Source organism: Chenopodium quinoa, unplaced genomic scaffold, assembly GCF_001683475.1.
Source record: "Chenopodium quinoa cultivar QQ74 unplaced genomic scaffold, ASM168347v1, whole genome shotgun sequence".
Lineage (NCBI taxonomy): Eukaryota > Viridiplantae > Streptophyta > Magnoliopsida > Caryophyllales > Amaranthaceae > Chenopodium > Chenopodium quinoa.
Genome location: NW_018744996.1, coordinates 2,633,200 through 2,659,559, shown reverse-complemented (window position 1 = coordinate 2,659,559; position 26,360 = coordinate 2,633,200). Strand labels below are relative to the sequence as shown.

Below are 26,360 nucleotides of genomic sequence, written 5' to 3'. Positions count from 1 at the left end.
CAGAAGGCAAATGGTAACTGGAGGATGTGCGTTGACTTCACGGACCTGAATAGGGCATGTCCCAAGGACTCCTATCCGCTGCCGAGGATCGACCAACTGGTCGACTCGACAAGCGGGCATGCTCTGCTCAGTTTCATGGACGCATTCTCGGGATACCATCAGATCTTCATGCACCCCGAGGACCGAGCTAAAACAGCGTTCATAACAAGTTCCGGGTTGTACAATTACAGAATGATGCCCTTCGGATTGAAAAATGCGGGGGCAACATATCAGAGGTTGGTTGATCAGGTTTTCGCCGAGCAAAAAGGCCGAAACATGGAGGTTTATGTTGACGACTCAATCGTCAAAAGCATAAAAGAAAAAGATCATGTCACGGACCTAGCCGAAACCTTCGCCACCCTCAGAAAATACAAAATGAAGCTGAATCCGAAGAAATGTGTCTTCGGCGTGAAGTCAGGCAAGTTCCTCGGCTTCATGGTCAGCAAGAGGGGGATTGATGCAAACCCCGCCAAAGTACAAGCTGCTTTAGACCTCCCCGAGCCGAAGACAAAAAGGGATATTCAGCGTCTAGCCGGGAGAATGGCTGCCTTGTCCAGGTTCATCTCACGAGCCTCAGACAAAGGGCTCCCTTTCTTCAAGGCGCTGAAGCTCCAAAATTCAAAAGGCATTGAATGGGGAGACGAACAAAAGTCAGCCTTTCAGCAGCTCCGTGAACACCTGGCTCAACTCCCAACACTGGCAAGGCCAGTCGTAGGAGACATCCTATACTTATACGTGGCGGTCAGTCCAGCCACGGTAAGCGCGGTGCTGCTAAGGGAAGAAGAAAAAGTTCAACAGCCGATCTATTTCGTCAGCCACACCCTGACGGATGCCGAGACGCGCTACCCATTGTTAGAAAAAGTGGCTTATGCAGTGGTGGTGGCTGCTCGGAAGTTGCGACCCTATTTTGATTCTCATCAAATAGCGGTTCTAACTGATCAGCCGTTAGAGAAAGTCCTCGGCAAGGTTGAAAAATCCGGTAGACTAGCAAAGTGGGCTTTCGAGCTCACCGAGTTCAGTATCGGTTATCAGCCGAGAACAGCCATCAAGGCGCAAGCCTTGGCAGACTTCTTGGCCGAGTGCTCCTATCAGGAGACTCTGGATGCAAGGAGGAAAATCTGGACCGTCTTCACGGATGGGTCCTCCACCGTGAACGGTTCGGGGGCAGGGGTCGTCATTACCTCTCCCGAAGGCAAAACCTTCGAGTATGCACTAAAATTTTCATTCAAAGCCTCTAACAACGAGGCCGAATATGAAGCAGCCATTGCTGGCTTAGACCTGTGCATATCGTTGGAAGCCGAGCATGTCTACCTCAAGACAGATTCTCAGCTGGTCGCCAATCAGATCCGGGGGAGTATGAGGCTAAAGAGCCTTCAATGGCAGCTTACCTCACAAGGATCAAATCGACAATTGCGAAGCTGAGATCTTTCGAAGTAGAGCTGATCCCAAGGGGTCAAAATGCTCAAGCGGACGCACTCTCCAAACTTGCAAGCTCAACTCTGACTGAGTTAAGCCGTTCTGTCTATGTGGAGGTGCGCCGAGAAAAGAGTGTAGCCGAAGCAATATCAATCTGCTGCGCTGCACTCGAGCCGAGCTGGATGGATGACATCCTGGCTTATAAACTCAGGGACGAGCTCCCCGAGGATAGGAATTCGGCCTCCAAGATAAAGCGGATCAGTTCACGATTCCTCGTCTTCGGCGGCCAACTCCTCAGAAAATCCTTCTCCGCTCCATTATTGAAATGCGTGGGTCCAACGGATGCCGACTATATTCTCCGAGAGATTCACCTCGGCATCTGCGGAAACCACATAGGAGGGAGAACCTTAGCCCACAAAGCTCTCAGGGCAGGGTATTTTTGGCCTACAATGATCTCGGATGCAAAGAACATGGTCAGAAAATGCGAGAAATGCCAAAAATTTGCACCGGTAATCCATCGGCCATGCCTAGATCTCCAGCCAATTCTTAATCCTCTTCCATTTGCACAATGGGGGTTGGATATTCTGGGACCCTTTCCCGAGGCCCCATACAAAAGAAAGTGGCTGATAGTCGGAATCGACTATTTCAGCAAATGGATTGAAGCGGAAGCTGCTTCAGGCATATCTGAGCAAACTGTCAGACAGTTCATCTGGCAGAACATAATAACTCGGTTCGGCATCCCAAAAGTTTTTGTGTTCGACCACGGCAGACAGTTTGACAACCTGCCCTTGCGCCGATACACTGATCAATTCGGGATAAAATTGGCTTACTCCGCGGTTTGCCACCCTCAGAGTAATGGCCAAGCCGAAGCCGCGAATAAACAGATCCTTAACGCTCTCAGAAAAAGAGTAGAGGATCAAAAGTCCAAGTGGGTAGAGGAACTTCCGGGAACCCTCTGGTCACTCCGGACAACCGAGAAGGAGGCAACGGGGCATTCACCTTTTCAGCTGGTGTATGGATCCGAAGCAGTGCTTCCAGTGGAAGTGGGCTCAGAAAGCCTACGAGTGAATCTCTTCTCAGCCGAGGAAAATGAGCAGCTCATGAAAGAGTCCCTCGACTTCCTTGACGAGATTAGAGATCTAGCCCGAGAAAGGATGGCTGCACACAAGCTCAGAATGAGCAAGTCCTACAACCGAAGAGTCTATCAACGACCTCTCAGAGTTGGGGATTTAGTTTTGAGGAATGCTGCAGCTGTTCAAAAAAGTCACATTCATGGCAAACTCTCAGCATCTTGGGAGGGACCTTATGAAATTTATCAAGAGCTTCAGCCCGGTACCTTCAGACTCAAACAAATGGATGGCACCGAGCTGAAAAACCATTGGAATGCCGATGTGCTCAAAAAATACTATGTGTAAATCCTTCGGATAGTACAATCTATGTAAGTACACTGATTTTGTTTACAAAAAGGCCATCGGGCCAGTATTCATTCAGATTGCGTGTATTCTTTAAGTCTTTATGCTTTCTACGGTTTTTCAAAAATTCAAGGTTTCATTCGGCGCTGTCCGGGGTATTGCATAATGATGCCTTGTACCTCGGCAAGCCGTAAAACCTGCCAAAAAAGGATACAAGCCCGAAGTATTGCATAGTGATGCCTTGTACTTCGGAGAATCTGTTCCTTTGGGCAAAAAGGCCATAGACTTATCCGAAACATAGCCTAAAAAATAGGAACTGATAAAGCCCCGAAGTATTGCATAGTGATGCCTTGTACTTCGGATGAATCAGTTCCGGGTGGTAGTTGCAACTCTGAAGTATTGCATGATGATGCCTCGTACTTCAGATAAACTGCTGCCCCGGCATGGTGTTTCGGATAGTTGTTCCCTTGGATGAATTGAAGAAAGTGTCACAAGAGTACCATCTCTAGAGTAAAAACTCTCAGGTGGGAAATCAGTACTTTAAAAACAGATGTAGAAAATAAAGCAAAGTGTTCAAAGATCCTCGGCTTAGCCGAGAAAAATTATCAGCCATTCCAGAATTCAGAAGACCTCATCTTCAGATTTCTGGGGGGGCAGAGGGAAATAGAGAAATGGCACAACTGATCTAATACCCTTCAGCTCAGCCGAAGTTTGATACTTATGTCAGTTTTTTTCACAAGTTGAAAACATCCGAGTACAAACGGCAAAAAGAAGTCTCAGCAGAAATGATTCTCGCTAGCCGAAGTTCTGCACTTAGCAAATATTTGAAAGATCATTCAAAGAAAGCAGTAAAGTGCGAAGACTGGTAAAGCGAAGAAAAAAAAAATACACAAGAAAGCTGAGAAAGTGAACTTCTTTGAAATAAAAATGTTGAATTACAAAAATAGTCGGCAGCCGCCCACAAGCGGAAAGTAACAGCTGCCGAAATACGTACAGGCAAAATAAAAATATAATAAGCTGTTGTACGATAAGGCAAGCTGAAGCAAAAAAAAAACAAAAGGCAAAAATTCAGAAAGCGGCAAGTCTAAAGTTGAGCGCATGATGAACCGCAAGATTCTGAAGACGACTGCCCGAGTTCCTATGCTTCAGCCTGAGGATCAGACTGATCAGCTTCATTGGGCCCAATGGTGGTCTCAGCTCCAGCAGCAGAAGAAGCAGGCTTTGCACTCTGCCGAGCCTCCCTTTCCCTCTGCTCAGCCTCCAACTCCATCCTCTCAGCTTCTTCCTCGGCTTCCTCAGCCTTAAGGATTTCAGCTTCGATTGGAGTGGCATACTTCATGTGAGGGTCTTCGGGATCTTGGACCCATTCAGCACATTTGGACCAGTCCAGCTTCGGCTCAGCATGAAGGCAGACCCTTCGGCACACTCTGAACCCGTTTCTAAAACCCATTTCATACTCTTCTTGGGTATAGATACGGACTTTGAGTAGAGCCTCAGCATCGGCCAACTTCTTCTTCGTCTCCTCCAAGTCTTCCTCGGATCTCTTCAGCTCATCGACGAGCTTGGAGGAGGAGCCTTTCAGCTCGGTAAACTCTTGCTGAACCTGGGAAGCCTCGGCCTGAACTTGGACCATTTCTTCCTTCTTGGCAGTGAGCTGATCCTCAGCCTCTTGTAGCTTAGCTCTTTGAGCTTCAGCAGCAGCAGCAGCCTCTGAGAGTTGGACGTCTTTGGCCAAGAGCAACTCTTCAGCAGCCATTCGGCTGGCTTCAAGAGCCTCTAGACGCTGCTGCACTTCAGCTTGTGCAGCAGTTCCTTCTTGAATTCGGCTCTCAATAGCAGCCTTGAATTTGGAGACGTCCACTCCCATATGCTCCTGGAGGAATTTTTCCCCTTCCATCAGTGGGGGAAAAACCTCCATCTCCATAGCATCGCAGAAGGTTTTCAGAGCTTCGGCAGCTTTTTTACCGTACTCCTCAACCTCCTGCTGCTTCTCTTCAGCTGCTGCTTGCTTCAGCTTAGCAAGCTTAACTTCCTCTTCAGCCACCTTCCTTTCGTGCACAGCAGCGTCCACCCTATCTTGTAGGGTATCAATCAGCTCTACAGTGAGAGTCTGATTGTGCACGAACTGAAAACAGGGGCACAAGTTAAAAAAGTAAAAAATAATAGCTGAAAGGTTGAGTTCAGAAAGAAATCAAGGCAAGGAGAATTACCTGCATCATCAGCAGTTGGTTGGACCTGGCAGGGTCAGGAACTGATCTGCTGGATTCGCCCATCCCAGCAGTGGCCTTCAGCGACCAAATCCTTGCCCTATCTACTTCGGACAGGCCAGCAAAATCGCCGAAGTAGGCTGCAGCACCTTCTCGGTTCTGACCCCATATGAGGTCCCAGATGTGGTCTGGGACTGGAATTCGGGGGGCCGAGAAACCCATTTCTCCAGACTGCAGCGTCTGGAAGGAAGGGAAGGATGACGATGGAGCCTCTTTAGCTTTGGGTGGCTCAACGTCCTCCTCCTTCTCAGAAGAGTCAATTATTGTGACCTCTTCTTCTTCAGGTGTGAGGACGAAGGCCCCAACCTCTCTGGCAATGTCCGCCGTGAAACCCTCAGCACTGGGCATCACGGCGTCTCCATCCTTGTCCTCGGCGGCACTCTCTCGAGCTTCTTCCAGAACCTCTCCCTTAGGTTTGGGAGTTCTCTGATCCACCTCCATCTCGGGGGGTGGCGGAGAGGCCCTTGGGGGTGATTGAGGCGGTGGCCGGGGAACCCTCGGCGATCCATTGCCTTCCTCGGGTTCCCTTATTTCAACGCCGATGGTCATCGGCCTCCGCTGAAAGTCATGCGGGCCGATGATGGCCATTCTTCGGCGCCTCTTCTGAAGCGGCTGCTCGTCCATATCTGAGTCTGAAGACTCTTGTATTTGATCTTCGGGACGAACAGGAGCTTTGCCTTCTCTGTGTCTGTTACTCTCTTCAGACTGTAACAGACAGGGGGGAAGAAGAGTGTGAGTAAAAAAAAAAAAAAAGAAGAAAAAGACAAAGTTAAGTCTAAAGGCTCACCGAGGTCTTCAGCAAAGCCTCGTCTTCTTCAGCTGCCCTAGCCGCAGCTTCTTCAGCAACTCTGGAGGACCCTTCTCCACCTTCACAAGCTTCAATAACCCGTGCAACCTCTTCGGCTGTACGGGCAGCTTCAGCTTCTTCTTCCAGCAGCTGAAACAAGGGATCCCTCTTCTTCCACCAAGGCTTCTGCCTCTGATACAGAGCAACAGCCTCAATTTGGAAGTGGGAAGAGTCTAGGTGAACCTCTCGGCGCCTTGGTTCAGTGATAGGGGGAGCCCGATCAGTTACGACTCGTTCTCGGTTGACGCCAAGGCGAGCGTAATCAATGCCGACGTTGGTCTCGTCCCGTTCTGAAAAAGAAAAGGGGAGAAGTCAATTCAGTTAGTTCGGCACATCACAAGAAAGCAAAATGAAAGAAGAAAAGAGATAATTAAAAGGCCTCGGCCCCAGCCGAAGAAGATTACCATCCCTAAACTTTCGGCTGAGGCCGACAGCTGCCAGCATATTCTCTTGGAAAACATAGTGCGTATCGGGGAGCCAAGTCTCCGGGATATGCTGCATTCGGCCGCTGCCTCCCCGGTTCGGCAGCTTGCCGAAGATGTTCTGCTGATTAAGGTTCGGGTCTGGCCCGCTATCTTCGGGAGGACCTAAACTTCCCATATCAGGATCCGGCTCGGCAAGATACCGGGGAGCGCTGAAAACGTAAGGGTGGCTCGGCTCCGTGGGTGCCCTAACCCAAATCCATTGACCTCTCCAGTCCTTGTCTGAAGAGTCGTTCGGCCACATGGTTAGGAACGGGGGCCGAGACTCAATCCGATACCACCCAGAGCCATGGCATCCGTGCCCACTTTGAATGTTTGGCACTAGCCGATGGAGCCTTTTGAAGCAATGCAGGTTCGGCACGTACCTGAAGAATTTGCAGACCCATAAGTACGTCATTACCCTTCGGATGCTGGTGGGGGTCAGCTGGCACAGGGAAATGCTGTAATGGATCAGCAAGTCTCGGACGAAAACGTCCAAAGGGAACCTCAGCCCATACTGAAGCTGTCTCGTGTACACCCCCACATACCCCGGGGGTGGACGATGGATTCTATCGGATGCTGAGGGCATTCGGCACCAATATCCATCAGCTTCAAAAATGCCGTAGTGCAACTCAATTTGCTCGGCAAATCGATATTGATCGGCGTTCTCTACCCACCATGAGTAGGGGCGGTTCTTTATCATGGCCGAAGCGACTTCGGCATTCTCCCACTCTGAAAACCCAGGGAGGATATCCCAAAGGACAGCGGGAATTTCATCGTCCCGTCCAGAAGCACTCGGCTCATCCGTTCTCTGAGGAGGAGCCGAAGAAATGGGAGTCGCCCTAACCCCTTCAGCAGGGTCAGACTCTGTCCTTCGTCCATTCCAGGTCCCAATCCTGTCCCTGGGATCGGGGATTAGCCTTGCTCTTCTTGGAGCACGGGCTCCACCTCTAACTCCCCTCACCATTGACGAATTTCGAAGGAAAAAGTCGAAAAAGGGGAAAGAGTGCAAAGTCGAAGAAAGATGAAATAAAATCAAAGGAATTTACCTTGATCTGAAGCAAAAGCCGCCGATTTACGAATTGGTAGTGACAAGTCTCAGCTTCTAAGCTTAATGCTCGGGGAATTTGCGAAGTTTTGATGCGGGCTCTTGAGCGTTCTTGAGAATTCTGGGTTTGTGTTGATGAATGAGTGGGGAGAGAAGACGCGCCTCTATTTATATCTCCAGAAATGGGAATTCAAGGAGTCTGCGTTTCAATTTCTCTCAAGCACCCCACTAAGTAACCGTTAAACACACGACCTTGCAGTTAAATCGCCCACTACCCATCCAACTTCCGCAATTATCCACATTAACTGTTGTTATCTCATTAATCATGGGTTAATTACGGTTTAAATTCACATTTTTGGATTAACAAATCATTCACTTCCCTCCTTTTCTGATTAAATCAAACCCGACCCGTCATCCTTCCAAATCGGGTCTGGGGGGCAAGTTGTTTGGGTCCAATTTAGTCCAATTGGGCCTGGTCACTGAATGATCCAATTAAAAGCCCAAGGTTAAGGTTCAACTCTCCAAATGTGCTAAAGTCAAAAATCAACATCCTCAAAGCCATGTCAAGGTCAGTCAACGGCCCAATCAGCTTGGCCCAGCCCAACTGACTTCCGGGCCCAATCCGCCTCCTTCATTAGCCAAGGTATAAAAGCCAACAATTTGGTCAATTCTTGGTAAGACAATAAAGCCTCAAGCAACTAAACTCTTGCACAGCTTTCTCTCTCTAATATACTGACTTAAGCATCGGAGGGGCCTTCCTCGGCGTCCCCCCCGAGGCTAGTTTACGTGTATTTGTTGTGCAGGAAACCCTCGGCTCCTGCGTCGTTCGGACCGAGACCAAGTTCCCTCAAGATAAAAGGATCTTCCGAGATTCGATTGTTTTCATCCGAAACAATGTGGATGCAAGAGACGCTAAGGCTAGATCGCATACACTGCCATACAGCCAGAACGGAGGTAAAAGTATCAGTACATGGTAACTCATGTCATTCAATTATTTCACTCAATATTTTTTTTTTCCAGCAGTCAAGTTTGCTCATGTGTTGCAGAATGTTTTCTGGATCTTGTTACGACAATTTCATAATTGTCAGCCTTATGGCCTTGTGTTCAGGTACAGCTTATGACTTGTTGACAGTTGTAAGAAGTCAAAATTGCTTGTTAGGCCTTGTTACAGCTTTCATGAATTAGATTATTCTAAGAGTTTTTATTAGTTATATAAAGCAAGTAAGTTTTGATAGATGAAAACAATTTTAAACACGGAGTAATAGAGTAATACATGATACAAGGCTGCCACAAAAAAAATATTGAAAAAAGAAAATGTGCAATGGAAACAAGGCTGCTAATAGTATAAGCAATAGGCGATTAGGAAAGGACAAAGAAGGTCTTTGCAGCTACCAGGTAGAACTATCTAGAGATATGGGAAATGAAAGCATCCCTTTCTGAACTGCAAGCACCACCTTCAGCAACTGATCCTCTCACAGCTTCTCCTACATTTGCAGCTCTCATCTTTATCTCCTTTCCTTCTTGTGATGCCATCAATGTCTTCACTGCATTCTCTATCGTATTTGATTTTACAATCTCATCGCGGTGTTCCCAATCTCTCACCATTACACCAATTCTAAGCACATTGCTAATTAAAAACGCATTCTTTGGTTGATCAGAATGCATAGGCCAGGCCAGAATCGGCACGCCCATACTTATACTTTCCATACTAGAATTCCATCCACAATGACTCATGAATCCGCCAACTGATGTATGAGCCAAGATTTCTAGCTGCGGTGCCCAATCTCTTACTATTATTCCCCTGTCTTTTACTCTTTCTTCATAATCTGCATGAAGTTGAGGCTTTTTTACTTTATCAGCTTCTGCAAAAATGTCGTTTGGATCCGCTCTTCTAAGCACCCATATAAACTTCTCTCCGCATCTTTCCAACCCGTTAGCCAACTCTGTGATCTGATCATCTGTCAGTGATGTTGTCGACCCAAAAGATACGTATATCACTGAATCCTTCTCTTGTTTGTCTAGCCAATTAAGGCATTGGTGTCTATTTTTCCTGCTTTCACTTTTGATATTCACCGGGTTAAAAGGTCCTAAGGCAAAGTGATTTGTTTGTGATTTTGTTGTAGATAACCTCTCCAATAGCTGAACATATCTACCTTCTATAATTCTTGAGGTGTTAAAAATCCACCCTGATTCAAACCCGAGAAATTTCATTTGATTGAGAGAAAACTCTGTCATATCTTGTGTACCACACCCATCTTCAGGGGGGATACCTTCTAGGATATCTTTTGAATCCAACTGAAATGGTTTCTCTTTCTCGGGTATACTACTCCATGAATATAAGAAAATTAGAAACGCGGAGGTAGGATTAAAGTTGTATGTTTCACCATTCGGAATGAGCTTAACATCTTGGACAACATAAGCCATAAGAAGGTCATGAATGACTATGACTCGGTCAAACTTTCTCGAGAGTTGCTGCAAGAGATCAGACACTGGTTGACGAAGATGCATGGAAGCCTCGAAAAGGGGTAGGAGATGTTGGGGGAAAGAGATGAGGTCGACACTGGGAGGAGGTGAATCATAAGGAGGTAATTCAAAATCATGGAACTGAATTTTTATTAAGCTTTCTGTGTCCCACCCGTGAAGTCGAAGCTTCACTTGACGGTTGTGGGAGGTGGAGCCGGCATAATGGACCGGTATACCGTAGGCGGCAATGAGATGAGAGAGGTGGAGAAGTTGGTTGAGATGGCCTTGTGCGGGTAGTGGTACAATTACCACTGCTACTTTACTCTTAAGGGTGTTGTTTATTGTCATTTTGGTCTATTTTTTTTCGTGATGGAGTTATTGGTGTTATATATATATACAGACAAGCATCGTTTTTACAAAGAAACTGAAGTAATTTGTCTTTATGTTTGTCTTATGACCTCACTAATTGTGTCATTTGCAATGCTAGTGATCATTTAGACAATCTCTAACAAAATTAAACAAGCCAGAATTTTGCTCTAACGTAGAAGTTTCAATAGTCTAAATGTGCATGCACTTGCTCCTGTCATTTGTGGCCCGGATTCGGATGGTGTATATCATTTGTCTAACACCACTAGTTGATAGGACTTGGAATTTGGGACAAAGAGATTGACTAGTTCTGATGAATTATAATGGGACGTTTAACTTAGAATGTTTATTACGGAGCATATTGTTGAATGATGAGTTGTTGAATGTCGAATAGAGGGCTAAGTCACCATGCATCTTAAATTTGGTTACGCTTAATGCACCAATTGCTAAAAATAATAGGATTGATTAAGCATTGCAGTTGTTTTACTTGAACTATAGAACTATTTAAGATTATTTTTCCTCTGTAACTTTAATACTACAACATATACTCATATGTTAATTTTTAGATGATTTCAAAAATATTGAAACATACCCATTTAAAGAATAAAATGTTTTATGCTACAAATTCCAAATATATCCTTGTTTATATATTGTTGCTTTTGTTAATGTTTGTCTCGCTGTACCGAAAAAAAGGGATTCAGACAACCACATCAAATTAGCAATAATTATTATAAGTCTTTTTTTTTTTTTAATTTAATTTAATTAATTTATTTATTTTTGGTATGGAGATTAGAGAACTGAATAGAGAAAGGAAATAAGAAATAAAATGTGCCAACTTCCCTACCTTATAAAAAGTACTAGATTGCTCTTATGAATAGTGTGTTGCCAAGTATATCCTTCAAAATGTGTATTTACATATATACCCTCATTAATATGCACAATTATTTTAATGAATAGTGTTTGTACAAATGTACCCTCTAAAATGTTTATTTATTTATTTGCCCTTATTAATGTTAGTTGCCTATTTTTTTTTAACTCTTAAGAATAAATCGTGGATATTTATACTACCCCTACAAATATATTTTCTCTTATTAATGTTGTCAACAACCAAATTTTAGATTTAAGGCCAAACTGAAAGAGCTCTCCGAATATGGCTAGCTATGACGCGCGCATTGCGATTTCCTAGTCAAAAGAAAGGTAAGAAAGAGGTGAGCAACTGAGCACCTTCCAAATGTATACATTATCTTAACTAGTCAAGTTCCACGACTACATAGAATCTTCCATTAGTTTACTGGAATACTTATAAGTTAGCACATTGTTGAGAAATTACGAGTGACTAACTATTATCTTCTCATGTCCAAAAAAAAAAAAAAAAACTATTATCTTCTCATAGATCCCCTTTAATAAAAAAAAAAGGAATATCATAGATCCATAAATCCTTATGGAAAGTTGTATAATGAAACATGATGTGAAAATTGTACTCCAGGCCAGTGTGATGATACCATTCTTAAGTGTCATGAGCTGTTTGTTAAACAAATGAGTTGAGGTTAATCGATTTTGAAACTTGTGTAATAAACGAGCTTTACATACGAGCATATAAACTTTTTTTGAAGAACGAGCATATATACTTGATTACTCGTTTATACGAGTTTATGAATAACTCGTTTATTTATGTTAAGTAAATTTATTATAAGAAAAACCTATTCACTATTAAATTAACATTTATTGATTTACTCACAACTTTTGTTTTAATTTAGTTTGATCATTAAATAAAATGCTTTACATTATATGTTTTGTTTCGGTCAGAAAACAATGGGCCTTCGGCTGGCCCTTCGGATGAGTGGAAACGAAGCCCAATTCGAGTGATGACTGAATTGGGGATTTCCTGCACAGCAATGCAAATGTAAACTAGCCTCGGGGGGTGTGCCGAGGAAGGCCCCTCCGATGCCGAAGTCAGTACGGATGCAAAAGTATTAGAGAAAAAGCTATGCAAGAGTATTTGTTGCTTGAGGCATTTAATGTGAATGAATGTAATTGTGTTGAAATGAAAGCTTTTATACCTTTGTTCCATAAGTTAGATTGGGCTTGATCAATCAAATGGGCTGCCATTTGATTGGGCCTTGCTATAATTGACTTGGCAAATGTATTGAAGGGTTGTACCTTGCCTATTGGGCTTTTATTATTTTCATTATGACTGGGCCCAAATATAAGCATTTTGGACCCCAAACAACTTGCCCCCCAGACCCGATTCGTGAGGATAACGGGTCGGGTTTCAGCAGCTGAAGGATTTGGAGGGAAATAAATGAAAATAATTTAAATGTTTTTGATAACTCAATACAGTTAATATAACCGTTAATGATGATTAATTAACCTTAATGACGGTTAACTAATGGTAGTGGGGAAGTGGAGTGGACTTAGTGGAAAATTAAATTTTGGCGGTTTGTAATTGGTTTGGGAAGAATTTGAAGAGTTTGTAAACTGACATTAAGTGAGTGGGTTTTTGCACCAAGTATTTAATTTGCATTTTGCATAATCATTTCCGGCATTCCCAAATCAAACACTCTTCGCATTTCACTCTCACTTTTCCAGCGAACTCGCGCAAGTTCTTTTTCTCTTTCACCAATTTCCGCCTTTTCGAAGCTTTTCAGCAGAATTCGTTGCTCCGAACCACTAAATCGGCGAATTCCGAGTCAGATAAAGGTAATTTTCTCCGAATTTCATTCGGATTTCCCCTTCTTTTAAGCTATTCCCCTTTTTCCTACTTTTTTCGCGTCGCCATCGAGACTATTGAGGAGGAAGTGCCGCAATTAATTCTGAAGAGGAACCGTCCTCTGCCAGTAATGCCGTTTTTGAGCGGCCGAAACCCAAACGCCCGAATTGAGGTTGGTTCACCCTCGAGGGGAGAAGGATTAAGGGTTGTTCCGCTAAACAGCGCCCCTCCTAGGGAGCCAGCCGAAGCAAGCACTTCTGGTCGAAGGGCTTCTACCAGATCTCGGCCCTTGACCCCTGAAGAGAGGGAATGGACCGATGAATACGAGAAGTCTGGTCTGTTGAAGACCGAGCCAGCCGAATGGTGGCTTGCAAATGATGCTCGATACCACTTTGCCGAGCAGTTGGAGGTCTACTACGACATAATGGAAGCCGATGGGTATTGGTGCCGAATGCCCACAGTGCTGGAGAGAATCTATCGGGCCCCTCCAGGTTATATTGGGGTTTACGTTCGGCAGCTGCATTACGGGCTGCGATTCCCAGTGCACCCCTTCGTCATCAACGTTCTGAATGGGTACAATATTTCATTGGCCCAGCTCACCCCAGTCAGCATCAAGAGAATCATGACCTATCTCCGGGTGTGCATCTTCTATGGGCTGCAGACGAGCGTCCACTGTTTTCGGTGCATTCACAAACTGTCACCGAACACCCAGTCCAGCAGAATACATGGCCGAGGCTGGTGGCGTATAGAAGACGAAAGGGGTTATCTGACCTCCTATCCGAACGATACCTCGGATAAACATTGGAGGGAGCAATGGATTTGGGTGCGAGCTCCTTCGGATGAGAGCCACCCTAATTACTTCGGGGGGCCTTGCTACGTTAGGAAGCCAGACCCATCCATGTCAAGCATCGGTGATGACGATTTCACCGAACTGGATTGCCTGCAGATGGAGCTATTCGGCAGATCCTCAAACCCTGGCGCTACAGGCCGAATGACCATTATGCCAACCGTCTGGCTGCCATGTTATCATTACATCTTCCAAGAGAAGATGTTAGCCGTTGCCGGCCTCAGCCGAAGATACCAAGGTGGTAAGTGATTCGGCTGGGGCCGAGGCATTTACATTCTGCTTTTTAAGTTTTCACAATCCGAAGCTTTTTGTTTGAAGCTAATGTTTTGCTCTGATATTTTTTCAGCTATCTGCGAAGAGACTTCTGGTATCAATTACGAGGTGCTGGGAATCAGCCAGACCAGAGTGCCGATTACCAATACTCCTCCCATCACAGCTGTGAGGGATCGACCACTGACACTGCAGCCGAGGAAGCTCGAGGTGGTCAGTGCTTTTGAGTATCTGGCGCAGAAGCCTTGGTATAAGAAGATCGACCCTTTCTTCCTACTCTCAGCTGAAGAGGAAGCTGCTGCTGCTGCTGCTGAAGGAGGTGACGTTGTACAGCCACCACCTCCTCCATCCGAGCCTATCAGAGAGGAAGATTCGGAGTCAGAAGATACCGAAGAGTTGTTCGGCCCTTCGGTTAGTCCTTTACTTATTGATTTTCCCAGTTTAGAACTTCAGCATTTTGATTGTTTAACTTGCAAAGTATCTTTCTGAATATGTTGATACGTAGCTTCAGCTTTTGAGTATGCATGTTACACGTAATTTTCTTTGAATTTGCACGTAAATTCTGCTAAGTGTAGTTCTTCGGATGCACCTCTGTCTGATATAGTTTTATTTTGCCAAAACTGTTAAGTATGTGGCTTCGGCTGAAACATTTGTGTGCTTCTGCCTTGAGCTTCCTTGCTGTTTGTTGTTGTGTTTTTTTTTACTTCTCTGATTTCTTACTCGTCTTCCTGCCCCCTCTTTCTTTGCTTCTGCAGTCCGAAGGGGAAGAAGAATTAGAGAAAGAAGAGCCTGCCCCCTCTGAACCTGCTGCCGAAGATATAGCTGGCGGAAAAAGAAGACCTTTGGTTCGGCCTGGTCAATTCAAGGCACCAGAGCTTCCTGTCAAAAGGCCTCGGCTAGAAGAGGTTCAAAAAGAGGCGGCTGAGGTTACTTCCCCCTCTCGGGAAGTTTTCATTGAAGTGGCCGATGTGCCGGTCGACCCCTCGCCTCCTCGCCACGTGCCCGAACCATTCATTTTCTGAGGAGGTTCAGCACGAGGTAGAAGTGTTGGGGATTCAGGATGAGGATCCGAAGCTCGTTGAGAAGGAGAGCGAGCCGCAGCTGAATGATGCTACAATGTCTGCGCATACGAATATTCCCTCCAGTTCAGCTGCCACCTCCTTCCGAACTTTCCAATCAGCTGAGATGGGGTTCGGCTCAGCGCCCTCGGTCCTTGTTCCTGGTCATGCCCGCACAATTATTGAGGATAGGCGTGATTCTGCCCTTTCCTATTTCGGCAATTTGGGCAATCTTTCGGCCATTGAGAGGGCTAAGGCATGGATGCATGGCGCTGCTGCAGGAGCTGCTGAGTCCTTAGAAAGCGTGCCCCATCCTCTTCTTGAGAACCAAAGGGTTCTGATGCAGGTAACCTTCCTACACTTGCATTTTTTTTTTTTTTGCCAAGTGTTGGACTTCGGCTAACTGCATAATCTGCTACTGTTGGGTCTTGCAGGCTGTGCACAATCATTTCCTTACTGTGGAAATGTTTGACGAGCTTCAGAGCCAAGCAGCCAAGGTCGAAGAGGCTGAGATTCTGGCTCGGCTAGCTGAGCTGAAGCAGGCAAAGGCTGAGGACGATGTCTCAGCTGTTAAGCGGGAGATGCAGAGAATGGAGGAGAACTTCCGCACCTTCAGCCGAGGCCTGGAGCAGATAGTCTTCCCTTGGCTCGAGGAGGGCCAATCTCTCATGAAAGAGTTTGGAGCTAATACCCTCGCTGAGTTCCGGTCTCGGCTTGAGGCCAAGGCCAAAGAAGATGCTGATGCTCAACAACTTCTCATCTCTGCCCATGAGCAGCAGCTGGCTCAAGTTCGGGAAGAGGCTAAAAAGGAAAAAGATGATCTGCTCGCCGCGAACTAGAAGCTGAAGGACGACCTGGAGGCTTAGAAGGCCGAGCTGCTGGATGCCAAGGAGCTGCTCAAAACCAGGATTTACACCGAAGCTGAATATGGTGAGGGTTTTGAGAACGGCTGGAAGACGGCTCGGCGCTTGGCTCTGCATGCTGCCCCTGATATGAACTAGGACCAGGTTGAGGCTTGGTCAATGGACGCTGACAACCCTCAGATCAACGAGGCTAGCCAGGCTGAGATTGACTTTCTAGTCCGCCAGGCCGAGGCTGAAGCTAAGGAGGCTGAGGAAGCTGCCAAAGAGGCTGAAGCTACTGGTCCTGCCTCCTCTTCAGTTGGGGCTGGTCCATCTGGAGTTCTAGAGAATGCTGAAGCATAGGAACTCGGGCAGCCGTCTTCTGAGTCTTGCGGATCAACATGCGCTTAATTTGTAAACGCCGCATCAGCTTTTGCCTGTTCTTTTGTTTCAGCTTTCCTTTGTATAAACTTTTTATCTGTTTTTGTGTACTTTCGGCAGCTGTGTTTTCCGCTATGTGGGCGGCTGCCGACTTTGAATTTCTGTAGCTTAAACTTCTGAATTTGGTTTCTGTAGCTTAAACTTGATGTTTGTGATATTTCAGTCTTTGGTAGATGAAATAGAATTTTTAGCTGTTTCCTCTTCTTCTGCCTATTTTTCCAGCTTTGCATTTGATTGCCTTTTTTCTGAATTTTTTCAAAATTTGGCTAAGTACAAAGCTTCGGCTAAGAGTTCTTCAGCTGATAACACTTTAACCGTTTTACTTGGTTTTTCATGGAATTTTTCCAAGTGTCAAGGGCTTCAGACAAGAGCTTGCTGAGAGCAGTTCAGCGTGTAAGCGCCTTCTGCCCCCCAGAACTTTGAAGGTGATGTCTTCAGGGTTCTGAGTGCTACTGAAGCTTTGTTATAGCTTGCATATATATATGTTTATTCCTTGTATTTTGGTCGATTTTGATTCATCCGAGGGAATGACTACCTTGGACATAATGCCAGGGCAGTGATCATCTGAATTACAAGGCATAATTATGCGATACTTCAGAGGTGCAATCACTACCCGGAATTGACTTGCCGAAGCACAAGGCATTACTATGCAATGCTTCGGGCACTCTATCAATTCCTATTTTCGGCTATGTCCTAGATGAGCCTATGGCCTCTTCGCCGAGAGCAGCAAATCCATCCGAGGTACAGTGCATCACTATGCAATACCTCGAGGTTCTATTTACCGCTCTCATTTTGGCAGGTTTTCCGGCTTGCCGAAGCACAGTGCATCACAATGCAATGCTTCGGACAGCACCGGGTGTAAACCCTGAGTTTTTTTCAAAAATCGGCAAGGACAGAAATACTGAAAGCAGAATAAAATTATGAATAATTGTGGCTCAAAGGCCTTTCATTAATCTGAAGGGAATGTACTTACACAGATTTTTCAAACATGAAATTTTCTAAGTACATTTGCGTTCCAGTGGTTTTTCAACTCAGTTCCGTCTAACTGCCGAAGACAATAAGTTCCTGGTTGGAGCTCATCATATATTTCATAAGGCCCTTCCCAGTTAGCTGAGAGCTTCCCATGGATGCGGCTTTTCTGAACAGCGGCGGCATTCCGAAGAACCAAGTCCCCAACTTTAAGGAGTCTTGACTGGACTCTTCGGTTGTAGAATTTACTAATTCTCTGCTTGTATGCCGCCATTCTGTCCCTCGCTGAATCTCGGATCTCATCTAAGAAATCGAGGGACTTTTTCATGAGATGCTCATTTTCTTCGGCCGAGAACTGATTGACTCGGAGGCTTTCTGAGCCAATTTCCACTGGCAAAATGGCTTCGGACCCATACACCAATTCAAAAGGTGAATGCCCCGTGGCCTCTTTTTCAGTTATCCGAAGTGACCATAGAGTTCCAGGAAGTTCCTCTATCCACTTGGACTTTTGATCTTCAACTTGAGAGCGTTGAGTATCTGTTTATTTGCAGCTTCGGCATGGCCATTACTTTGAGGATGGCAGACTGCTGAATATGCCAGCTTTATGCTGAACTGATCTGTGTACCGCCTCAGCGGCAGATTGTCAAATTGTCTTCCATGATCGAAGACAAGCACTTTTGGGATGCCGAAGCGCGTGATGATATTCTGCCAGATGAATTTCTTGACAGTTTGCTCAGTTATGTTTGAAGCTGCTTCGGCCTCTATCTATTTGCTGAAATAGTCGATTCTGGTAGGGAGCCATTTTTTCAGCCATTTTTTCTGGTAGGGAGCCTCGGGGAATGGTCCTAAAATATCCAACCCCCATTGAGCAAAGGGGAGTGGATTCAGGATCGGCTGAAGGTCCCTTGAAGGCCTGTGAATAACGGGTGCGAATTTTTGACATTTTTCGCATTTTCGCACCAAGTCCTTAGCGTCTTGGATCATAGTTGGCCAATAGTATCCTGCCCGTAGTGCCTTATGGGCCAGGGTTCTCCCCCCAATGTGGTTTCCACAGATGCTGAAGTGGATCTCCCGAAGGATGTAATCCGCATCTGTTGGACCCACACATTTCAGCAGTGGGGCTGAGAAGGATTTTTTCAGCAGCTCCCCCTTGTAGACAATGAACCTTGAGGCTACCCTTTTCATTTTTGCTGCTAAGTTCTTGTCCTCGGACAACGTTCCTTGCAGCTTGTAAGCCAAGATGGGGTCCATCCAGCTAGGCTCAACCTCAGCGCACTGAACCTCAACTTCTGGGTCAATGCTTCTGTTTCGGCGCACCTCCACGTATATGGACCGATTCAGCTATGTAAGAGTTGAACTTGCAAGTTTAGAGAGTGCATCGGCTTGAGCATTCTGACCCCTTGGTATCAGCTCGATTTCAAAAGTTCTCAGCTTCGCTATAACTGATTTGATCTTGGCAAGATAGGAGATCATGGAGGGCTCTTTGGCCTCATACTCGCCCTGAATCTGGTTAGCGACTAGCTGATAGTCTGTCTTCAGACAGACATGTTCGGCTTCGAGAGCTATGCACAATTCCAAGCCAGCAACTGCTGCTTCATATTCTGCTTCGTTGTTAGAAGCCTTAAATGAGAATTTGAGTGCATACTCGAAGTTTTTGCCCTCGGGAGAAGTGATTACCACCCCAGCCCCCGAGCCATTTACGGTGGCTGAGCCATCCGTGAATACAGTCCAAGTCCCCTTCCCTTCGTCGAGTGTTTCCTGATAGGAACACTCGGCTAGGAAGTCTGCTAGGGCTTAGGCTTTGATTGCTGCCCTCGGCTGGTAGCTTATGCTGAACTCGGTGAGCTCGAAGGCCCACTTTGTTAGTCTGCCTGATTTTTCCACCTTGCCGAGGACTTTTTCCAGCGGTTGATCTGTTAGGACCACAATCTGATGCGAATCAAAGTAAGGTCTTAACTTCCGAGCTGCTACTACCACTGCATATGCAACTTTCTCAAGCAGAGGGTAGCGCGTTTCGGCATCAGTCAAAGTATGACTGACGAAGTAGATCGGTTGCTGAACCTTTTCTTCTTCCTTCAGCAGCACCGCACTCACCGTAGCAGGGCTAACTGCTACGTATAAGTACAAGATTTCTCCTTCAGCTGGCCTTGCCAGCGTTGGAAGATTTGCCAAGTGCTCCCGGAGCTGCTGGAAGGCTACTTTCTGCTCATCTTCCCATATGAGCTCCTTTGATTTCGGAAATTTCAGCGCCTTGAAGAAGGGCAGACCTTTGTCCGAGGCTTTTGAGATGAACCTGGACAAGGCGGCCATTCTCCCCATAAGGCGCTGAATGTCCCTTTTCGTCTTCGGCTCGGGAAGATCAAGAGCTGCTTGCACATTGGCGGGATTGGCGTCAATCCCCCTCTTGCTGACCATGAAACCTAGGAATTTCCCAGACCTCACGCCGAAGACATATTTTTTCGGATTCAACTTCATCTGATGCTTTCTCAGGGTGGCGAACGTTTCAGCTAGGTCCGCAACATGATCTTTTGCCTCTTTGCTTTTGACGATGGAATCGTCAACATAGACCTCCATGTTGCGGCCTTTTTGTTCGGCAAACACTTGATCCACCAACCTCTGATATGTAGCCCCGGCGTTCTTCAGGCCGAAGGGCATCATTTTGTAATTATACACCCCGACGCTTGTAACAAATGCCGTTTTTGCTCTGTCATCGGGGTGCATGAAAATCTGATGGTACCCAGAAAATGCGTCCATGAAGCTGAGCAGAGCATGGCCACTTGTCGAGTCAACCAGTTGGTCAATTCTCGGCAAGGGATAGAAGTCCTTCGGACAGGCCCTATTCAGATTCGTGAAGTCAACGCACATCCTCTAGGAGCCATTAGCTTTCTGAACCATTACTACATTCGCCAGCCATTCAGGGTATTGGTAGGGCTCAATGAACCCTGCGTCCAGAAGTTTCTTGACTTCGGCTACGATGTCCTGGTTCTTCTGAGCGGAGTAGTTCTGCTTCTTCTGCTTAATTGGCCGACATGTGGGGTCGACATTAAGCTTGTGCGAGATGAGGTTCGGATCAATTCCCGGCATGTCAGCTGCTGAGAATGCGAACACATCTCTGTTGTCCCGAAGGAGTTGGATTAGTTCAACATGGAGGTTCGGATCTAACCCTTGTCCGATCTTGACGCATTTTTCAGTATCCCCCTCGGTCAACTGGATAGATTCAGTTTGCTCGTCTGACTCCATTGCCTTGGAGCCAGATTCTTCAGGTTCAGGTCTGCTGTCAATCTCAGTCGACCTTCCTTTCTTCAGCTGGCCCTCGTCCGAATCTTTCAGTCTGACCGAAGAGCCCGCCTTTTCGGTCCCTAAAGATGCTTTCTTTTTTGGGGACACCTGAGCTGAAGCACTTAGGCCTTTCAGCCTTTTAGTACCCCGCTCCTTTTCTCTCTCTTTTTCTTCCTCATCATCCTTGTCGCTTCGGCGACTCTTGGATGGCTTGAGGGAGTTGCATTCCCGGGCCTCTCTTTGGCTACCCAGTATTTTCTCGGAGCGTCCTTCGTCTGAGACATAAATCATCGACTAATGATATGTCGAGACTACTCCTTGAACATCATGGATGAGTGGTCTCCCCATGATGACGTTGTAAACTGACGGGGCGTCGATGACCAAGAATTCGGCCATGATGCTTCGTCTTGCCCGGTCTTGGTCGAGGCTGACGGGAAGAAGAATTTTCCCATCCGGATATGAAGAAGAGCCGTTGAATCCAGTGACCGGATAAGGGACCGGAGTCAAATGCCTGCTCTCCAACTTCAGCTGGTCGAATGCCTTCCGAAAAAGTATATTCGCCCCGCTGCCACCGTCTACCAGTGTCCGATAGGCGTTGTGGTTTGCGATGCTTGTCATGATAACCAATGGGTCATCATGGGGGTACACCACCCCCCTGCAGTCTTCGGATGTGAACGTCATGTTCGGCACCGGAGACTGCGGCTTCTGGAACTCGGCATGATGGATCTGATGGGTTAGACCCCTCAGATGGCGCTTGAGTGCGTTCCGAGATATGCCACCGGAAATGGTCAGGATGTCATTGTGCCCTCCTTCGGGAGGTCTATCCCTTTTCCGGTGATAGTCCAATTCTTGTCGAGAATCTTTCTCGGTCTTCTTCTCTTCGCGGCGTTCCGCGACATATTTTTTTAGATATCTTTTTTGGACCAGCTCTTCGATCTGGTCCTTCACCTGAAGGCAATCCTCGGTGCGATGCCCACGAGATTCGTGGAACTCACACTAAAGGTCCTTCCCTTTATTTTGATGCCAAGAAGGAGGTGGCTTCGGCTTTCTGAATCTTCCCTCCTCCCTCGTCACACTAAAAATTTTAGTACGTGGTAAGGTGAGAGGGGTGTAAGATTCAAATTTCCCTAGATAGGGAGCCTTATCCTTCTTCGGCTCAGCGGCCAAGGGAGGTTCTGAGGCTTTTGCCTTCCCTTTCCTTGACACTGGAACTTCAGCCTGCTGCCCTTTTGGCTTCACAAGCCCTGATTGGGATTGCAGCTTCGCCTTGTTCCATTCCTCAGCTCGGATAAATTTATCCGAAGCGTCGAGGGCTTCTTCCAGGGTCTGCGGGGGATGCATGACCATGAAATCTAAAAATTTGCCAGCTTGTAAGCCATTCCGTAATGCAAATACGGCTAGGCTTTGATCCAGACTTGTTATTCTGGATGACTCGTTGCTGAAGCGAGTCAAATAATCTCGGAGACTTTCGTCCTCCGCTTGTTGCAGGCCCATGAGCTTTGCAGTGGTTTTCTCTCGGCGATTAGCCGTGGAAAACTTGCTCTTGAATTTATTGGCTAGATCGCTCTAGCCAGTTATTGAGCCTTCCTTCAGCCCTTTGGTGATCCATGATTGGGCCACACCTTTAAGGGTCGTCGAGAAGTACTTACACCAGGTAGCTTCGGACCTGGGGTTAAGGTACATATGCCCCTCATAGGAGGCAATGTGGTCCTTCGGATCCGAAGTACCGTCATATGTAATGTGTGCCGGAATTTTAACCGTTGGCACATGTTCCTCCAGTATCCACCTTTGGAATGGGGAACGGGGTTGGAACCATTACAGCCTTTCCCTTCTGCCGCGCCGAAGGAACCCTACTTCTCCCACTCAGAGAGGTGGATGCAGGGGGTGTCCCCTCGCGTGACATGGAGGGACGAGACCCTTCTGGGAAGGTGAGGCGACTATGCACTCCTCCTTTTCCACCTAGGCGTTCGTGAACGCTTCAGCGAGAAACATTGTGGCTGTCATGATGATCCTCGGAGTTCCGAGCTTTCGAACTTTTGGAGTGGCCGGAGCCTCTCCTCTGATTCTGCCTAGAACCGCCTGGATGCCCAACCCTTCGGCTGCCTTCCCCTTTTGAGGATGGAGCCTGCTTCTCTCCCTCGGTTATGCTCTTCCTCTTTCGATCATTTGATCTAGGCCAGGGTGGCTTTTTTACTGGTGGGAAGCGTTCCCCTAAAGTATGCATGAATTCCATGCACACAGCCATGGCTTTCATGACCTCCTCGGTTGATGGTCCGGTAGGAGGAGTTGAGCGCATGCTCGGTGAAGGATCACGCTTGTGAACCTCACTATCCCTCGGCGAGTTTCCGTTTAGGTAATCCTGCTGGGAAGGAGATCCTCCATGCGAATTTTCTCCCCTCGGGGAGTTGGAAGCAGTCGGTTCAGGCGACGGTGAAGGTGTTCTACCGGCCCTTACCGTTATAAGACCGGTCTTCCTAGCTTTTTTAGAGCTCTTTGCACTCTTAGTCATTTTTTTTGAATTGGCTAAGATTCGAATGAGATTTTTGGCTGAATTTTTGTAAGTATCCCCACAGACGGCGCCAAATTGTTTCGGTCAGAAAACAATGGGCCTTCGGCTGGCCCTTCGGATGAGTGGAGACGAAGCCCAATTCGAGTGATGACTGAATTGAGGATTTCCTACACAGCAATGCAAACGTAAACTAGCCTCGGGGGGTGTGCCGAGGAAGACCCCTCCGATGCCGAAGTCAGTACGGATGCAAAAGTATTAGAGAAAAAGCTATGCAAGAGTATTTGTTGCTTGAGGCATTTAATGTGAATGAATGTAATTGTGTTGAAATGAAAGCTTTTATACCTTTGTTCCATAAGTTAGATTGGGCTTGATCAATCAAATGGGCTGACATTTGATTGGGCCTTGCTATAATTGACTTGGCAAATGTATTGAAGGGTTGTACCTTGCCTATTGGGCTTTTATTATTTTCATTATAATTGGGCCCAAATATAAGCATTTTGGACCCCAAACATGTTTGATTTTGAAATTTTCAAAGGTCAAAAGTACAAAGTTGATTAATAGGAAAAACTAGTATTTAAACTCGACTTGATTAATACATGATTCAATCGTGAATCGTACATGAACACTACAACCTTCTAAATGGTTATTTAATTTTCCACTAAATAAAAGTCTCGTACAACTTTTGTCTACAAGCGGTTAAGGGGTCCAATTGTGACAAGCTTTTTGTTATTGTTTACAAATCAAAATACTCCGTGACATTGCATTGTAACTTAGCTTTCTTATCTTCAAGGGTCCATTATTGATGGCCAGTTTCCAGATTATTCAAAGACATTAGACAATTCTTCTGAAATTGTCGTATCCCCTCCATTAGTCAAAGACATAGACATTAGTCTAGTCTTTTGTATTTTTATTTTTCTTTTTTGGCATTACAACTCTTCTTTCTTTCTAGACGATTTGAATAGTTGGTCAAAGTTTTAATAGTGATATTCAAAATGTGGAGTATATTTACATCGTGTAATCATAGTCCGAAGTATTTTTAGTTGTTGGCAACATAATGAGGAAAAATTTATAACAAATATTTTGAAAGGTATAAAGGTATGTACATTATTGTTAAGAGTTTTTAAAAAATACAATTAACGTTAATGAGGGTAAATAAGTAAATAAATATTTTAGAGGGTATAATTGACCAAAAACTATTCATAAGAGTTAAATTATTAAATCATAAGGAAAAAACTTAGAGACAATTAACATCATATTAATTAATAGGGGCATATAGGTAGGTTTCTGATATTTTGGTTGCCTATGGGCGAACTTGTAATATGGGGCCCTACTTAAAAAGTGATGTTAACATTATGAATTTTAAGGGTATGTAAGAACATTAAATAAAATTTATAAACTGATCATTGTTTAATGCAGAGTAATAAAATGATTATTGTTTAATGCAGAGTAAGTTAATTTCTGATTTTCATTATAAAAAAAAAAGTCATTTTTTTCCAACTCAATTAGCATCCACCATAGTATATACATCAAACACAAAACTTACATCAAGATAAAATTATTTTATAAAAAATCAAGATAAAGTTGCTTAATAGTACATCAAGATAAAATTATTTTATAAAAAATCAAGATAAATTATTTTTAATTAAATGAAATTGTTTTTTTTCTTTTTTTTCCTAATATTAATTTGGGCTTCCCATTCTGAGCCCCGGGCGGCCGCCCCGACTGCCCTGCCTCAGATACGAGGCTGCATATAGGTAAAGAAACATCTTTAAGGATATAATTATTTTCACACTATTCATAAGTTATTTTTCATACTTTTTAAAAGGTAAGGATATCTAAACAAATTCGATCTAGCATAGATCGTGATTGGTGAAAATAAATTAGTCAAGTGATCTAATTAGCTACAGACATTTGGTAAAAATTAAAAACCAAAAGAAAATTCCAGCTTAGGAACCAACCGACCAAATCACCCGCCTAATTTTTTGACTCATGATTGTTAAAATGGTTAGTTGACAATAGAATAAGGGTGCTTATATTGACAAGGCAAAAAAATCAATTTCAAGGCATATTATCTATTCAATTCTCGTAATCTTTGAGAATCTAAATATGTCAAACTTATTTATTCAATAAAATACTTTGTAATATTTTATTGCATATACTATTAGTATCCCAATATTTTTTATTTTATTTTTGAATAGTCTTATTTATTGGATTCATTTATATATGTATATATTTTTTTGTAAGGATATGCAACATTCTTATTTGTTCCCGTTCATTGTCAGTACTACATACCACTATTACATGCATGCACAAATACTTTTTGTTAATTAATGCATTCTAATAATCAATATAAGGAGAATCATTCATATCAACTGAGAAAAAAAATTCAAATATTACATAACAACTATTTAAAAATAAGACGATAAACATAACTAGTCATCATTTCTCAAAAAAATATAATGTCGATTCATATGCATAAACCCTGCTTATAATCAACACCAAAAAATATACGAAATATTAGTTAGTCAAATGTTAAAGTTTAAAAAAAAAAAAACAAAAAAAAAAAAAACAAAAAACTTCATATAATCATTAAACTAATAATTAAAAGAGTATAAATACCACTCTGTGAGGTTAAGTTTCGGTCTGCCTTTATATTTCTTGCTACGACTATATTTTATTTTATTTGAACCATGGTGAATAATTTAATTAGTTGCAGATTTTGATGAGAATAATTAGTAGTTGGAGTTGAAAAGATTTTAATTGGAATATTGGGATGCTATGGACTAATATTATAGGCAACAAAATATTACAAAGTATTTTATTAAATTAATAATTGACATATTTAAATTCTTAAAGATTACAGACATCGGGGAGATAATTTGCCTTGGCAATATCAACGCCCTAGAATAATCAAGATCAAGACAAATTTCTCAATAGGCACTTGAAATCTACATCGATTTATTTTATACTTGTACTCCCTTTGTTCTACCCTTTTAAATTCAAAATATTTTTATAAAAATGCGACAATCTTAATAGGACAGATAGCATGAATATTAGCATTTTTTTTTTGCGCATCTGCTACTAACGGAGTATATTTATTAAACAAATCCAAAGCT

At 44.6% G+C, this 26,360-nt stretch overlaps 3 protein-coding genes across 3 annotated transcripts; all 3 read right to left on the bottom strand.

Moving 5' to 3' along the window:
* Positions 1–8,667: 8,667 nt before the first annotated feature.
* On the bottom strand, positions 8,668–10,428 carry LOC110707324 (zeatin O-xylosyltransferase-like). Its single transcript, XM_021885341.1, has one exon. It carries the CDS (start codon positions 10,299–10,301, stop codon positions 8,892–8,894), a length of 1,410 nt encoding a protein of 469 aa, XP_021741033.1. The 5' UTR covers positions 10,302–10,428; the 3' UTR covers positions 8,668–8,891.
* A 6,846-nt stretch (positions 10,429–17,274) lies between these two features.
* Positions 17,275–20,321, bottom strand: LOC110707181. Its single transcript, XM_021885187.1, has 5 exons — positions 19,551–20,321; positions 19,002–19,214; positions 18,398–18,797; positions 17,494–17,993; positions 17,275–17,388 (listed from the first exon to the last, which is right to left on the bottom strand). The coding sequence occupies exons 1-5, from the start codon at positions 20,319–20,321 to the stop codon at positions 17,275–17,277; spliced, it is 1,998 nt and encodes a 665-aa protein (XP_021740879.1).
* A 1,410-nt stretch (positions 20,322–21,731) lies between these two features.
* LOC110707180 lies at positions 21,732–22,229 on the bottom strand. The gene has a single exon (XM_021885186.1). The coding sequence runs from the start codon at positions 22,227–22,229 to the stop codon at positions 21,732–21,734; it is 498 nt and encodes a 165-aa protein (XP_021740878.1).
* Between the last annotated feature and the right edge of the window lie 4,131 nt (positions 22,230–26,360).

Bases quoted from the DNA above. Each gene is read 5' to 3' on its own strand.
- LOC110707324 (XM_021885341.1), bottom strand. From the start codon at position 10,301: ATGACAATAAACAACACCCTTAAGAGTAAAGTAGCAGTGGTAATTGTA.
- LOC110707181 (XM_021885187.1), bottom strand. From the start codon at position 20,321: ATGTGCGTTGACTTCACGAATCTGAATAGGGCCTGTCCGAAGGACTTC. The intron at 19,215-19,550 runs GTGAGTGCGGTG...TGTTCCTATCAG, and splicing joins TAGCAGTTAGCCCTGCTACG to GAAACACTCGACGAAGGGAA. The intron at 17,389-17,493 runs GTACTTAGAAAA...TTCTGCTTTCAG, and splicing joins AAAACCACTGGAACGCAAAT to TATTTCTGTCCTTGCCGATT.
- LOC110707180 (XM_021885186.1), bottom strand. From the start codon at position 22,229: ATGGGCCTGCAACAAGCGGAGGACGAAAGTCTCCGAGATTATTTGACT.